The 15,534-nt window shown below is 36.3% G+C and overlaps 2 protein-coding genes across 2 annotated transcripts; both read right to left on the bottom strand.

Moving 5' to 3' along the window:
* Positions 1 to 2,030: 2,030 nt before the first annotated feature.
* Positions 2,031 to 6,610, bottom strand: LOC141445714 (procathepsin L-like). Its single transcript, XM_074111605.1, has 5 exons — positions 6,166 to 6,610; positions 4,938 to 5,064; positions 4,131 to 4,312; positions 3,227 to 3,337; positions 2,031 to 2,395 (listed from the first exon to the last, which is right to left on the bottom strand). Exons 1-5 carry the CDS (start codon positions 6,608 to 6,610, stop codon positions 2,256 to 2,258), a joined length of 1,005 nt encoding a protein of 334 aa, XP_073967706.1. The 3' UTR covers positions 2,031 to 2,255.
* A 3,436-nt stretch (positions 6,611 to 10,046) lies between these two features.
* On the bottom strand, positions 10,047 to 15,297 carry LOC141426406 (uncharacterized). The gene is made up of 5 exons (XM_074085293.1): positions 14,833 to 15,297; positions 12,647 to 12,773; positions 11,458 to 11,639; positions 11,177 to 11,287; positions 10,047 to 10,806 (listed from the first exon to the last, which is right to left on the bottom strand). Exons 1-5 carry the CDS (start codon positions 15,275 to 15,277, stop codon positions 10,670 to 10,672), a joined length of 1,002 nt encoding a protein of 333 aa, XP_073941394.1. The 5' UTR covers positions 15,278 to 15,297; the 3' UTR covers positions 10,047 to 10,669.
* Between the last annotated feature and the right edge of the window lie 237 nt (positions 15,298 to 15,534).

The raw sequence follows: 15,534 nt of genomic DNA on the forward strand, positions 1-15,534 counted from the left end.
TCGTCTACCTCTCCTACATACTATACATGGCCGCATGGGCTTCAATCACTCCTGCTGGCTCGTGCTGAGGCGCCGACTTCAAACTGGTAGAAAATTATTTTCATGGTTTATTGTAGTTGGTTCAATTTTTTGTTATAATTTTTTTTTCAAGTCATATATTAACCGAATTCAAAAAAGAAAGTCAAATAAAACACCATACTTTTGCTAGCATTACCATAGCTCCTATCGTCAAACACATCTTGGTCATTTGATCATCATTATTAGCACCTGTTTTTACTTTTATTTAAAACTTATTTGTGACACTTCCAGGTGTAAAATAACCCGTCTGAGTTTTTTCTAAATAGTCTTTATTCTGACGCTTCAGAAAACATAATGCGCCGTACAATGAAATAAAATCAACTAGCAACGAACGCCTCGGTGCGTTCAGACCACAATAAAGGGAGTTTACAGCGTCGCGGCGCAGTTACACCTCTCTTTACGACGATAATCCATTCTAAACGCTTTGCGAGCTTCTTTATAATGGTTTTTGAACGCGCTAAATGAAGTGTTCTTAACTCCGCGAAAGTTATGCCGCCCTGGTACTTTGGATTTCGCGTGGTCGTTTTTTAACTGAATTTGAAGGATTACTTGTACGTCGATTTATTTGTTTGAAAGTGTTATTCAGCGACATTTTGAACTAACATTTTGTTGTATTGTAAAATATTACTTTAGTGCCACTTTTTTTCTTACTTTCACACAGTGAGATAATCGCAAACAATAATTTTTCCATCAAAATATACAAGCTACTGTTTTGAAATTAATCCAGAAGCGTATTGTGTAACCCATCTCTTTCTACCTTCATCATAATAACGTGAGACAGAAAGAAGTGGTGAAAACGATTGTGATGACGTGTGTTAGACAATAAGCCCTCAAAACTAACAGGTAAGTACCTAGCCTCCGACTAGTAGGGGGCTTTAAATCCAAGGTTCGATTCTACTCACATAACCTGTGCTGGTTTGTTCTGCAACTTTTTAAAAGTATGGTCACAGATATATTTTAATAGTATTTTATGCAACCGTATCGTAATAGGGGTCCTTAAAACACGAGTGTGGGTTCATAATAGGGTCACATGAGTGTTTTAAGGCCTAATTACGTACAGTTGCATGCAATATTTTATCTATATCCATATATTAAATCCTCTATCATGTGTTCCACCATTGAGAATGACCTGCATAGAACTAGGTAGGTATGTCTACCCCACTAGCTGCAACCGCTGCGCGCGCGACGACCTGTTGCTGCACGTGGTCGCGGCGCCCCCTCCCCGTGCATTTTTATAGTTTGCTTAATCTTAAAGAAGGAAAAGGTATAGAAAAAATAAAAACACAAAATTAATTATACGATTGAAATATATCAAAAAATGTAAAAAACAACTTACATATTTTAAAAAATACTTTAAAACAACATATTAGTCAATAATAAGAACACAGATAATGATAAAAAAAGTTGAACCGAAATAAAATTAAGGCCAAGGAAAGACCTAAATTAGTTTTGGACAAAGTAAATTTTATAGATAGATAGTCGAGTCTAGACCACGGCTGTGGCTGGGTAACACGAGCTTAGTTTTTGTCATAAGTTGTAATGCTTAGGACAGTCTGCACAGAGTAATCATAATCATGTGTTATTGCTCTCGCATAAAGTTTACAGATCTTATAATAATAAAAAGAGACAAATACATTTACACATTGGAGCGAGAGAAAAGCATAGGAAAAAGATAGTTCTACACTTTTGTACATTTTTTGTCTCGGTTAGCTGCTTGAATAGGATCGGCTTCTATTTACTCACTCATGCAGTTTTATCAACAGGGTGTTAACACACAAGATATTAATGTCAGTGACTGTGTTAGCATTAACACCGGGTCACCAACGGGGTCACTCCGTTTTGTCACTAAATTAGTTTTAAATATTATTGATTATAAATATATTACTCTGTCTGTTAGTTAAATTAGTGTGTAAGGTATTTATTGTACCTACGGGCCAAGTTGCCCGAAATAAATGAATTTATTATTATTATTAGTCTCTAAACTTGTGCAAGCCCGGCATTACATCTTAGTCTAGGCGTGACAAGCGGAGCGGAAAGCGATTTCTCTGCTCATTGCACGGTTGAGACACTCCCACAGCGGTTGCCATGAAACATGCGTAATGTATCAGAAATTCGCTGTCCTGGCCACTTGCCCCCTAAAGTCTCCGCCCACGCGCTACGCCGTCTCAAATCAATCTTTATTCAACCGTCGCACATGCGGTGCGAAATGTCCCCAAGCCACAGTAACCTTTTTCTAAATAGAAGAAGCCTTGCATTCCCCAACTAGCACCCCAAGAATTCTTGACGATCCAGTAATCTTTGCCGCCCTCCTTTTCTTCTGTAAAAAAGATGATTCACGGTTACTTGAGACAAAGTTTTATGTGATCTAAACCACGAATATCTTTAATGAGCTGGGTAGTTGTGTTCCCGGGTTCACTCTTGGTCATGACGCTAATAGTTATTTATTTATTTATCAATAAAAAATTACAGCATTACAGTTAGAAAACTAATGCACTGTAAAATTCAAATTATACACAAAAAATACAAAATACATAAGAAAAACAAACGAAAAAATCTAATTAGGGATTTTTGAACGTCGCCTTCGTCGCTACCCTAAGACGACGGAACACCACACTCTTCGGCCAGAAGTTGGAGCGCAGGAACATCTGCTGGTGCTTGGCAGGCACTTGGAGTCTAAATGAGCTGAAATTGCTTGCCCTTTGACACTCGAGCGGTTATATCAATATATCGGGTTTATATCTCGCAGAAAATTTACATATATTTTTATATTCGACTGGATGGCAAACGACAAAGTGGTTCTCTTGATGGTAAGAGATCATCACCGCCCATAAACATCTGCAACACCAGGGGTATTGCAGATGCGTTGCCAACCTAGAGGCCTAAGATGGGATACCTCAAGTGCCAGTAATTTCACCGGCTGTCTTACTCTCCACACCGAAACAAAACAGTGCAAGCACTGCTGCTTCACGGCAGGATTAGCGAGAAAGATGGTGGTAGTAATCCGGGTGGACCTTGCACAAGGTCATACCACCTGCAACCATGAATTATGTCTTCCTATCTAATTTATGTTATGTTTACCTGCAATTATGTCTTAAAAAGACTTTGTTTAAATGTATATAGATAGTAGACTAACAACGTGTATAAATACCTTTTCCGTAACCAACGAGGAGGACGGCATGAGATATCACAGTTGGATTGCAGCGTTTTGGTGAGAGCACTCCACCTCGGTAGTCCTGAGGGAGACCCCATCCATTCATAGCTATAAAAATTACATTACGCATTACGTCCACTTTTAATTCACGTAACTCACTCGTGATTGACCCCTATCTCACCTGATGAAAAGTGCAGATGAGATCAAAGGTGTATCTAACTGGTTCACTAACACTCTATTTCACTCTAGCCTTGAACAATCCTATAGGTTGTATTTTTCATTGGTGGCCTAGTGGTTCTATTGCAGATAGCAGAGTTTTTCGACATGTGCGGAATTACATTTGTTTACCACGAGCTTTGCGGTGAAGGAAAACATCGTGAGAAACCTTGATAAAATAACTATTCTTGTTCTGAGAGGCTATAGGCTTGATGTTCTTTGGATAGCAGATTACTGCGTACTTTGTTTAAAATGATTATATTAGAATGACGAATATTTAAAAAAACTACTATGAAACTAGAAAGATGAATATGTTATTTTATTATATTTATATTTATGATAATATGTTATTTTGCGCTATTCACTGGTCTTCTAAATTTCTTTTTATTTATGTAGCCTTAGTCCTTGCGCAATTTTATATTTCTGTAAACATTAAGTATAGTTTTTTCAATTTTTATATGAACTTTTAAACTTTTCTGTCTTTATATTGAGTGAACCAAATTTTTTTAATAAGTAGTTAATGAATTTCACACTTAACTGGGCAAATGTGCTCTACTTCAGACCATTATTATACCTACTCACTTGCCGTCAAGCGTGGTTACTGCAAGCTATTTATGTATAAAAAGATATTTACTATTGAACTTATTCATAACGATAGTTACAAGATTAACTTAAAGTTCTTTACCTACGGAAAGCGGTCCATACTGCACCAATGCTCCTTTGAGCTTATCATCTGTCGATGTGTCTATTTCAATTCCACCCGTGACTTTCACAGCAATTTTACTTTTATCGGTGCGACAAGTGTCGTCTTTTGCTTCATAAGGATAATCTTCTTCACGCTCAATACCTCCTTGTTTGGCGATTTCACTAAAATAAATATATATTTTTGCAACTTTAAATATTTTGTTAACAAAATGCGACAGCTAATGGTCGTGTTATTTATATCATTCACTAGCCTTCACCTATCGGTTACGCTCACGTAAACCGTCCAGATAAGACCATTGAATTGAAATGCCGTGATAATGATGATCTCATTGGAATTAGCAAAATTTGTTACGCGAATGCTACCAGTTGTTAGACTCAAACAACTTGTAGCATGTTGTTTGGTCTAACAACTGGTAGCATGGTGTACGGTTGTGTCACTCTGAAGATGAGCTCTGGTTGAGTTCGAAACGCGTCAGTGTAGTGTGGTGGTGGTGATAGATGGGTTTGTGTGATTTGTGTGTGTTCTTACAGTGTGGAGGTGGAGGAACTGCATGAACACGCATATTTTGCATAAGCTTAGCTATATTAAGGTCGCGGGTGAGCAAGGAAATTCTTTTAGTTCTCGTATCAGTGCTTGTGACCAAACTCCTCCGAAACGGTTTGATCGATTTTAATGAAATTTTTGGTGTATATTCGGTAAGTCTGAGAATAGGACGTAAACTTTTTTTTATACTTCTACGCGGACGGAGTCGTGAGCAACAGCCAGTGTTATTGTAAATATTCTTACTTCATAACATCAACGAGAGCATTTGAGCCATTACAATGACCGTCTACGGTATCACAATCCAGCGCTTGCTGCTCTGACAGAGAAATTAGTTCCTTGTGCTTCTTGGCGTGTTGTCCTTCGATGCTTCCTGTAGAAAATCCAAAAGGTTCAACCCATGTACTAAAAATTTCATAGGTAATTGCGCAACTTTTATCTGACTTCAGACATTCCGCAGTCTATCAAAAAATAAACCCGGAATACGCGTATTTTGTTCAGTTATTTAGGTAAATCCCCCGCATTGACAAATCAGTTGCATTTAATTTGACCTTAAGTACTTAACCACTGGCTAAAATACTGATTTTTTAGAAGATTTTTTATCGCATTGAAAATTATGGTAATTTTATTTTTAAATCACTATTTCAAACATCTATTTAAATTATATATTATTATTTTTTTGTTCTTAGTTTAAATAAACAGCTTTTAATTTTATATTTCATTTTTTTTATTTTTTTACTAAATTTAATTTATGTCTCCGTTGGACAATGATTTCATATTATAATTTGATGTAGGTAATTTAGAACTAAAAACTAGGAACCTATACATTTTTACAAGCTTTTATTTAGTTTGACCTGTCTCGTTGTCTGTCTGTTTGTCTGTAATCAAATCTTGCAAGTTGAATTCGACCAACCTCCAGTAGTTGGATTGACTTGAAATTTGATATACTTACTTATGTGCATTACGTGACAATACAATAATCTGGTAGTGACATCCTGGTAGTCCGGCCAGGATCGTCTCCACAGGACGGAACTCTTCAACGGTTAAAACTTTAAATTTGATATGCAAACGTAGTTTGGGTTACAATACAAGTACAGTCAGCAAAAAAAACTTGTATTAAAAAATATTTTTTAGAAAAAACTTATTTTTTAAAGTAATCATATCAAAAAAATAAACAAAGCTGATTTTCAAAGTCCGGCAATAAAGAACGTCTGATCAAGAGATAAATAAAACAAAAATAAGAAAATATTGTTTGGAAATTGCGCAAAATATAGGTGAGTGATAAATTGGATTGATTCACGCATTGCAGAGGTAGGTACCATAATATCAATGACATACAACCTTTTACATTACCCCTTCATTCTCCAGGTACTCGATACAACAGTAGTGGAAAAGTAATTTTTAAAAAAGGTTATGGGTCATTATTTACTGCTATAACACATGCTATAATAGAGCTGCTTCAAAGTTTTCTTACCTACGCCTGCAAATGCGTAGCAGGATCCGCAAGCTTTTTGGTCCTTTGCAGGGGTTACTAGGTTTTGATCCCTGTAGTCTAAACTATCTGGAGCATTTTTTATCCACTGTTTCAGTACCTTCACCAATTTTCTATCATTTGTTGTATTAGAAGGAACTAAACAAAAGTGGTTTATTTTGAATTCTTCATATGATATATCAGAAAACTTGTTTACAGCGTATACTGTCTCGTGGATTTTGTTCAGACGATTAATATTCACCAAATGCTCTTTGAATATTTCGAAGCGTGCGTTGTATTCTTCTGCGGTTTCATATTGTTTTTCGTATTTTCGTATAAAGTCAGCAAAGTGGCTATCAGCTTCAGCCAGGTTGTAGTGCGGCTTCTCCGCCGTCAGTAAAGCCAGGGCGTTACTGACCAGCAATAAGAAGGGAATCACACAGAACATAGTTAAGTAACGTTCCACTAACTGTTAAACAGACGTATGCATTAGATACATTTCTCTGACTCTTTATATACTTACTAAAGTTTAACATAGGTCATCGTAAAACAAGGTATTTGAAAAAATCGTTAAAAAACTAAACGTGTAATTTTTATTTATCAAAGTTATGTAGAATTTTAATGGGTGGTATTCTTATGGCTTTCGCAAAGTCTCAAGTTCTGATAAGCAGAATACGAGGAATTCGACGTTAAAATAGTAATTTCAACAAAGGTAGGTCAGGTATTTAGCAATAACTTTTTAGTCCACTTGGAAACAAGAATTTATCGTAGCTATGACTATTTTTCAAAGGGATATAACATTCTGCCCGTAAAGAAAGCATAATGCGCCGTAAAATATATATATTTTGATGTATAACAGAAAATCATTGTGTTGTAATAATGAACGAGTGAACCAAGAACGTGTCGGACACGCCCAAAATAGGGCTCCGTAGCCATTACGAAAAAAGTAAGTAATATTTTTCTAAGGATTGCGTATTTTATACGAATTTTCCCACCCATCGGTTTACATTTTAGAGGGGGGGGACGCTCAATTTTAATGAAAATTTGCACTTTAAATTTGAATATTTCGCAAAAAATCAATGAATCTAAAAAATCGTCTTAGCAAACCCCTAATGGTTTTAAAAGACCTATTCAATGATACCACACACTAAAGGGTTGGATGAGAAAAAAAAATCACCCCTCACTTTACGTCTATGGGAGGTACCCTAAAAAAAATTATTTTAATTTTTTATTGTACCATTTTTTCTACATAGTTTACATATATATCCTTGCAAAATTACAGCTTTCTAGCATTGATAGTCTCTGAGCAAAGCCGCGGACGGTCGGACAGACAGACAGATAGACAGACAGACAGACAGGCAAACATGGCGAAACTATAAGGGTTCCGTTTTTGCCATTTTGGCTCCGGAACCCTAAAAACAGTAAAACCTCTCTTTACGGCGATAATCAATTCTAAAAGTTTTGCGACCTTCTATACCTACCTACTTTGTATAATGGTTTTTGAACGCGCTAAATGCAGTGCTCTTAAACATCGTGAAAGTTAGCACCATATTGAACTAAAATACTAATACAGTACTTAACCATTTTTTTTCTTACTCCTACGTAATAAGATCCTGGAAAACTTCAAGTTTTCCATCATCATCCTAGCCTGTATACGTCCCACTGCTGGGTACAGGCCTCCTCTCAGAACAAGAGGGCTTGGGCCATAGTCCCCACGCGGGCCCAGTGCGGATTGGGAACTTCACACGCACCATTGATTTGCTTCGCAGGTTTGTGCAGGTTTCCTCACGATGTTTTCCTTCACCGCAAAGCTCGTTATTTCCATCATAATGCAAGGTAATTTAAAATAAATCCGGATTATTTCAGCAGCTTAATGTTAGTTTGACTAATAGGATATATTGTTCAGGATTTTTTTTAATTTTAAGGAAAGAAAGAAAGGAGCAATAATAACAAAAAACCATGAAAGTAATTTTCTGCCAGTCTGAAGTCGATGCCCCAGCACAAGCCAGCAGGAGTGGACCTAAAGTCGTCGTCTACCTCACGTAAATACTATATATTGCGTTTTAATCACTTTTGCTGACTCGTGCTGAGGCACCAACTTCAAGGGCAGAAAATTATTTTTATGTTTTTTTTGTAGTCAGTTAAATTTTTTGTAAAAAAAAAATTTCAAGCATTTTATAGTGTAGACGCTCTAAGATACAATAGTTTAACATCAACTTCTCTTCACCTTTTACGAAAGATTGCTTTTTGCGATGCAGATACGTTCATTATTGAGGAGTCCTGTTGCTTCACCACCTGTTCCATTTTACCATATGCATAACGATGAGCATTAATTGTTTAGCAACTGTGTTAAAGTAATTGAAATTCAACACGTAAAGTACTTGTTGCTCTGTTGGTCAAATATTATGGTCTTCATCATCATTTTCACTTCACCAAATGATGATTTTCTTGCACGAGTATACATCCAAATTGCCATAGGTAACCGTCCCTACAATATTTGAAGAGTTTCCTTGATTTCCTTAGGTTCCAATTATCAGATCCTGATTTGATGCTTATGGGACCTAATTGACGGCATTCCTATACGAATAAAAAAAACATTTTTCAAATCGGTTCATAAATGACGGAGTTCTGAGGCAACAAACATAAAAAAATACAACCGAATTGATAACCACCTTTTTTTGAAGTCGGTTCTAAAGAAGTTTTGTGTAATTATAATATTTTTCACCTATGATGAGTTCTGTGACGTTTCGAGTTTGACAGTTTTAGAGATGTACCATTTATCGAGTGAACAATCGATTTTTCTAAGAGTTATTTAAAAAACATATATTATTCCAGTTTTCCGCCCACTGGGCCACCTTTTTCTCGTTCTCGCTGGAAATAATCCCTCAAACGAATTACAAACTCCCGACTCTGGGAGTTCAAAATAGTCGTTTTAGACCGTTTTGGCATTTTGCCAAAAAATAACAACAAACTTAACGAGAAACAGTAAGAAAAGTCAACAACAATAATAACAGAAATTAACAATAACAAAATACAATGCAAAAAAATACAACGGAAACTCAACTCGCATACAAGGCAAACGCAGTCGTACTGACAGTGATACTGAGAAGCATTGGCCACAAGAGGCACAAGATGGTTGCGGTCGTGTTCCAAAATGGTTCCAAATGGCCATGTTTACAAAATCTTGCAAGTTTTGTTTAAAAATTTAAAATATTGTACTGTTCATTGTTATTGAATAATGAACCGCGGCAATTGCCGATAATGTTGTGTCACGTCACTACTCTGTTACGTTTCACACATTGCGTCATTATAAAAAATATAATATTTTTCTATCGTATTCGATGGAGTCTATTTAGTGGACACTGGTATTGCTATATATTTTTTAAAAGTACAGTTCTATTATTTTTTTTCATTATTTTGCTTCAACATAGAAATTATTTGTAAAAAATATTTTGCGAACATAGTATGCGTAATATGGAAAACTTTCAAGTGTCACAGAACTCATCGTAGGTGAAAAATACAATAGTGTATATTTTTCAGACTAAACTTCTGCGTGGACGGAGTCACGGGCAACAGCTAGTTTTAATAATAAAAACCGAAGAATACCCTGTACTTACCGGGATTTTTAGGTATATGGTCATATTTACTCAAGCAATTGTCGAAATATTATTTATGATGAGGTTTTATTCCAACATAAGGTAAATGCACGAGAGCTCGTCACTGTCCCAGTAGTTGGCATCTTTAATCTTATGTCATTAGCAATAGAGATGAGAGTAGGGTGTCGTCTATTGGGCATTAGAGTGTCGGGCACTTGGACTTTTCCCTTATTTGAGTTTGCTCAATCGTAAACATGGAATGGGTAAAGAAGTTAAGAAAAACACTAAAATATTTATGCAATTTATATAAATACAATATAAATACTGTAAAACGGAACATACTAGTAAATACCAATAATATACGAATAACATGAATAATTAAAAACAATGTATCGAAATAAAATTATTGTCATGCTAAAACCTCATTAGTTTTGGGCAAAGCAAATTTTACACGTAATATAATATAAGAGAATCAAAAGTGGCAAGTATGGGAAGCACAAAGCTCTAGAGCACAGCCGTGGCTGCATGTTATGCTGGGTGCACATGAACATAGTATTTTTTATAATGTAATACTTAGGCAGGACAAGATAACAAGAGACAAGTAGATTTACACGTTGGAGTTAGAGAAAGAGCATAGGAGTTCTTCAATTAAATTGCAGTCTATAAGCACTTGCTATATGATAAATTCACAGTAACATTATTTTTTCAAACTTAAGAAAGCACTACATTCCGACCACGACTAGGCGTGACAAGCATAGCGGACAGCGAATTCTCGTCTCATTGCACGTTCGAAAGGCTCACCGCACAGCAGTTAGCATATAACACGCGTAATGTATTAGAAATTCGCTTGCCTCACTGCCTGTCGCCTAAAGTCGTCGCCTACGCCTTACGCCGCCTGTATAATTAAATGTTTATTCAATTATCGCACATGCGGTCATCCTCGTCCCAAAACCGCAATATCCATTTTCTAAATAGAAGAAGCCTTCCATTCCCCAATCGGCACCCCAAGAGTTCTTGGCGATCCAGTAATCTTTTCCGCTTTTCGCATCTGTAAAATAGTACGAATGATTCACGGTTACTTTCTTAAACATCGTTTTTATACGACGTAAACCACGAATAATCTGTGCTGGCTAGTCCTGTTTCAGGGTAGTCCATTCGTGGCCATGATGCTATAGTTGCATCGAAGCACAAACGACACTCCGACCAAACGTGTGTCGCATTCTAGTGGTAAACCCGTCTTAGACGAATATTTTACTTTATGCACTAGAGCATAAAAAACATAGAACCTCCTCCTTTTTTGAAGTCGCTTAATGATTATTATGTCGCCTAGATCCAGCATAAATACCAACTTTACGAGCATGAGAAGTGAATAAAGTTTTTGAGTTCAAATGTATGAATAGTAGGCTAATTATAAATACCTTTCCCATAACCAACCAGTAGAACACCGTGACAGAATAAGTGTATATTGCAGTAATCTGGAGTGATTATTCCTTCCTTATAGTCAGGAGGGAGGCCCCACCCATTCATGGCTACAAAAAAAAAGACAGTTTTTCATTCGTATTCTTTGTATAAGTCAGAAAAATAACTCCAAAAGAAAAAAAAAAGACTCCAAAGAACCAATCATAACACCTTAAATGTCGAAACCGTTCGTGATCTGTACTTAGTTACAATATTAGCTTAAAGTTATTTTGTTTTTTACCTACAGAAAGCGGTCCATACTGCGCCAATGCTCCTTTAAGCTGATCATCTGTTAGTGTCTCTATTTCAATTCCACCCGTGACTTTCACAGCAATTTTACTTTTATCGGTGCGACAAGTGCCCTCGTTTTCTTCATAGGGATAATCTTCTTCGCGCTCAATTCCTCCTTGTTTGGCTATTTCACTAAAATATAGATAAGTTAAAAACATGCTTTCTAACTTTAAATATTTTGTTAAGAAAAGGCGACAGCTAATGGCCGTGCTATTTATTATAAATAACTCATTAGCATTTAACTGTGGTTTTTTCCACGGTAACCGTCCAGATTCCAGATTCAGCATTTGAATATTTTTTTGTGATTTTACTTGGCTCCTATATACTATCGGATACAGTTAAATCTACATACCATAATAGTAACTTTTGTGTATTTTCTTATTTAAACATACATACTTAGACACAAACTTTCGCTTTATAATGTTTATACCTGCTGCCGTTATACCGTTAATAAACATTTGTTCATTTTTAAAGAATATAACCTCTATAGGTCTATCACGAATAATTGGCGTAGACACATTAACTTATATTATGTTAAGAAGATTTCTATCAGACCAAGTTTTTAATTTTCATTCAATTTTTATGGAATAATCATGAAAAACTAACAAAAATGCAACGTTGCCAGCTCAGCAGGTTGATTTAGTTGATTTCATCTTGAAGGAGGAGGTCATTTTGAAAACTGTCAGGACATAAAAATATGTTTTCCTGCATATTCAGGTGTTCAGTCAAACAAACCCAACCATCTCCTGAAATAATTCAGGATAATTTAAAGGTATCATGTATTTTATTCAATGTCAAGATTGCATTTAAAAATGAACATCGTCATTACAATATTTAAAAACCTGAATGCACGTCACTCTCACGTTTATGAATTATGCGATTTGGAAAAACAAAACTTTTTTTTGTGTTTTAGTGTGTTTCGTGCTCGACAAAAGTTATAGTTTTGTGCGATAAAATTGAACTAACTGTATTTAATCCTTTTATGAAATATACCTGTGCGTACCTTTTTGAAAAAAATCTACAGCAAAGTTATTTATATAGATACGAGTACATACATACTCCTGATAATTGTACCAATACCCATAAACCAGAACATTGAAGTGAATGTTATGATAATTCAATTATGTAAATATCCTTACTCAATAACATTAACGAGATTATGTCCACCATAACAATAAAAATCCAAGGAGTCACAATCCATCGCTTGCTGCTCTGACAGAGAAATTAGTTCATTGTACTTCTTGGCGTACTGTCCTTCTATGTTACCTGTAGAAAATCCAAAAGTTTCAATAATTATCAACATCATCACCAGTCGAGAGACATTTACTCTTGAAAAAAGGGGTATGTTGTTCTAAGGGAAAGTCCTTGGAAAGCCAGGCCTCCCAGGCCTGCCAATGCTTCTTCTTTCGGTTCGGTTTTGACTTTAAACTATAATATAAAATTTCTCCCCGTCGTGTTTTTTTTAATGGAACAGCTGGAAAACGAGCATGCGGGTCACCTGATGGTAAGTGATCACCACCACCCATGGACAGCATTATTAGGACTGCGGGTGCGGTTGCCGTCCTTACAATAGGCGATACACTCGCCTTTTACCCAAATCATAGCTAGATGGAAAAACCCCAGTAGCGAGTCCATTCCATATTTTACACGTGCGAGGTAGAAAGGAACGTTTAAACCGCACAGTGGAAGAGCACCAATCATCGAGCTGGTGCGGGTGAAAACCACCCTTATGCCGAGTGCTACGGTGATGGAACTTAGCAGTTGGGATGATATCGAAGAGTTCGTCGAAACACTCCCCATTGTAGATCCTATAAAAAGGCTGAGAGAACTATCGTCTCTGCGTAGGGCCAAAGTTTCCCAGAAAGTATTGGATCGCCCATAATACGAGCTGCCCTACGCTGCAGTCGATCAAGTGGAAGCAGCTGATGATAAGAGGCTATGTCTGTGTGTCACGAGAAATGTTTTATTTAGGTACCTATCCTCGCTCAGCGCAGCTTTAGTGGAAATAGCTTGGCAGAGCAAGGATAGATTAATGAAGCATTTCAAATGGGTCATGACAAACACATTCGTGGTAATACATCCGTGCACATCTCTGGTAGAAATGCACCCTAAAATAACTTAAGCTGACATTACAAGTAAAAGCTTTAAACCCAATAGTCGTATTTTGTCCAGTATTGGGGTAATTCCAGATATAAACCCCTGCATAGTCGCATATCAGGCGAATTTATTCCATCTAAAGGAACCACTAACTGAAATATTACAAATTTTTGTGAAACGCTTAAAAAAATTGTCACATTGAAAATCATGCAATTTTTACATTTGTTTCAATCAATTCAGTCAAAGAGCTGAACAAAACGACCAATCAAACTATTTCGTAGTAATTGGGCATAATAATAGATGAGGCTAATCACAGGCTAATTCATTAATAATTGATTGATTCACGAGTTACTTTGCGGAGCTCCATATTAATGACACAATACCTTTTGCAGGTGTAGTGAATTGCCACCGTATTTTGACATATTTTGTATTTTTAGGGTTCCGGAACCAAAATGGCAAAAACGGAACCCTTATAGTTTCGCCATGTCTGTCTGTCTGTCTGTCCGTCCGCGGCTTTTCTCAGGGACTATCAATGCTAGAAAGCTGTACTTTTGCACGAATATGTATGTAAACTATGCCGACAAAATAGAACAATTGAAATTAAAAAAAAAATATTGTACATACCTCCCCCATAGACGTAAAGTGGGGGTGATTTTTTTTCTCATCCAACCTTGTAGTGTGGGGTATCGTTGAGTAGCTCTTTTAAAATCATTACAGGGTTGCTAAATCGATTTTTCGATTCAGTGATTTGTTTGCAAAATATTCAACTTTACAGTGCAAATTTTCATTAAAATCGAGCGTCCCCCCCCCCTAAAATTTAAAACGGTGGGTGGAAAATTTAAAAAAAATCAAACTTTCAAGGAAAACTATAACGGCTAACTTTGCTTGAGAATTATTGCAGCCTAAGGTATAAAATATACCTAAACTTGGAAGATTCCGTATCGAAATCTTTAGAAAAATATTACTTATTTTTTTTCTTAATGGCTACGGAACCCTATTTTGGGCGTGTCCGTCACGCTCTTGGCCGTTTTTTTCTTACTTCCTCATCTAGTTTACTGAAGCTAATTGAGAAAGCAAGAGAAATACGAACATACCCGACAAAATACGATAGAACATTATTTATTCGTTCTGTACCTTTGCTCTTTCACTCTCCCGGTACTCGATACTCCGGTACCGGAAAAGCAAGTTCAATACCTACATGTAAGTACTCTTAGTAAGGTCTTCTTACCTACTCCTGCAAATGCATGGTAGGATGCACAACTTTTTTGGTCCTTTGCGGGGGTTACCAGGTTTTGGTCCCTGTAATCTAAACTCTCTGGAGCATCTTCTATCCACTTTTTCAGTACCTTCACCAATGGTCTTTCATTTGTTGTATTAGAAGGAACTAAACCAAAGCGGTTTATTTTGAATTCTTCATAAGACATATCAGAAAATTTGTTTACAGCGTATACTGTCTCGTGGATTTTGTTCAGACGATTAATATTCACCAAATGCTCTTTGAATATTTCGAAGCGTGCGTTGTATTCTTCTGCAGTTTCATATTGTTTTTCGTATTTTCGTATAAAGTCAGCAAAGTGGCTATCAGCTTCAGCCAGGTTGTAGTGCGGCTTCTCTGCCGTCAGTAAAGCCAGGGCGTTACTGACGAGCAATAACAGTGGAATCACACAGAACATAGTTAACTAACGTTTCATTAACTGTTTGCACTGTCGTATTTGCTATGATCTTCCAATTCTTTATATACTAAGTTTCGACGTGGACATCATAAAACAAAGTATTTGAAAAATTAACTACGTAATTTTTTTATCAAAATCAAGTAAAAATTCTTGACAAATGATATGCGCGATACTTTTACATTTTACACCTTTTGCTAAGTTTCAACTTCTGGGTAACAAAATGCGAGGAATTCGACATTAAAATAGCAATTTAAAGT

This window comes from Choristoneura fumiferana, chromosome 3 (assembly GCF_025370935.1).
Source record: "Choristoneura fumiferana chromosome 3, NRCan_CFum_1, whole genome shotgun sequence".
NCBI lineage: Eukaryota > Metazoa > Arthropoda > Insecta > Lepidoptera > Tortricidae > Choristoneura > Choristoneura fumiferana.

Bases quoted from the DNA above. Each gene is read 5' to 3' on its own strand.
- LOC141445714 (XM_074111605.1), bottom strand. From the start codon at position 6,610: ATGTTCTGTGTGATTCCCTTCTTATTGCTGGTCAGTAACGCCCTGGCT. The intron at 5,065-6,165 runs GTAAGAAAACTT...GATTTTCTACAG, and splicing joins CTACGCATTTGCAGGCGTAG to GAAGCATCGAAGGACAACAC. The intron at 3,338-4,130 runs GTAAAGAACTTT...TAATTTTTATAG, and splicing joins GTATGGACCGCTTTCCGTAG to CTATGAATGGATGGGGTCTC.
- LOC141426406 (XM_074085293.1), bottom strand. From the start codon at position 15,277: ATGTTCTGTGTGATTCCACTGTTATTGCTCGTCAGTAACGCCCTGGCT. The intron at 11,640-12,646 runs GTAAGGATATTT...TCTATATTTTAG, and splicing joins AATCTCGTTAATGTTATTGA to TGAAATAGCCAAACAAGGAG. The intron at 10,807-11,176 runs GTATTTATAATT...ACTATTTTACAG, and splicing joins ACTGGTTGGTTATGGGAAAG to ATGCGAAAAGCGGAAAAGAT.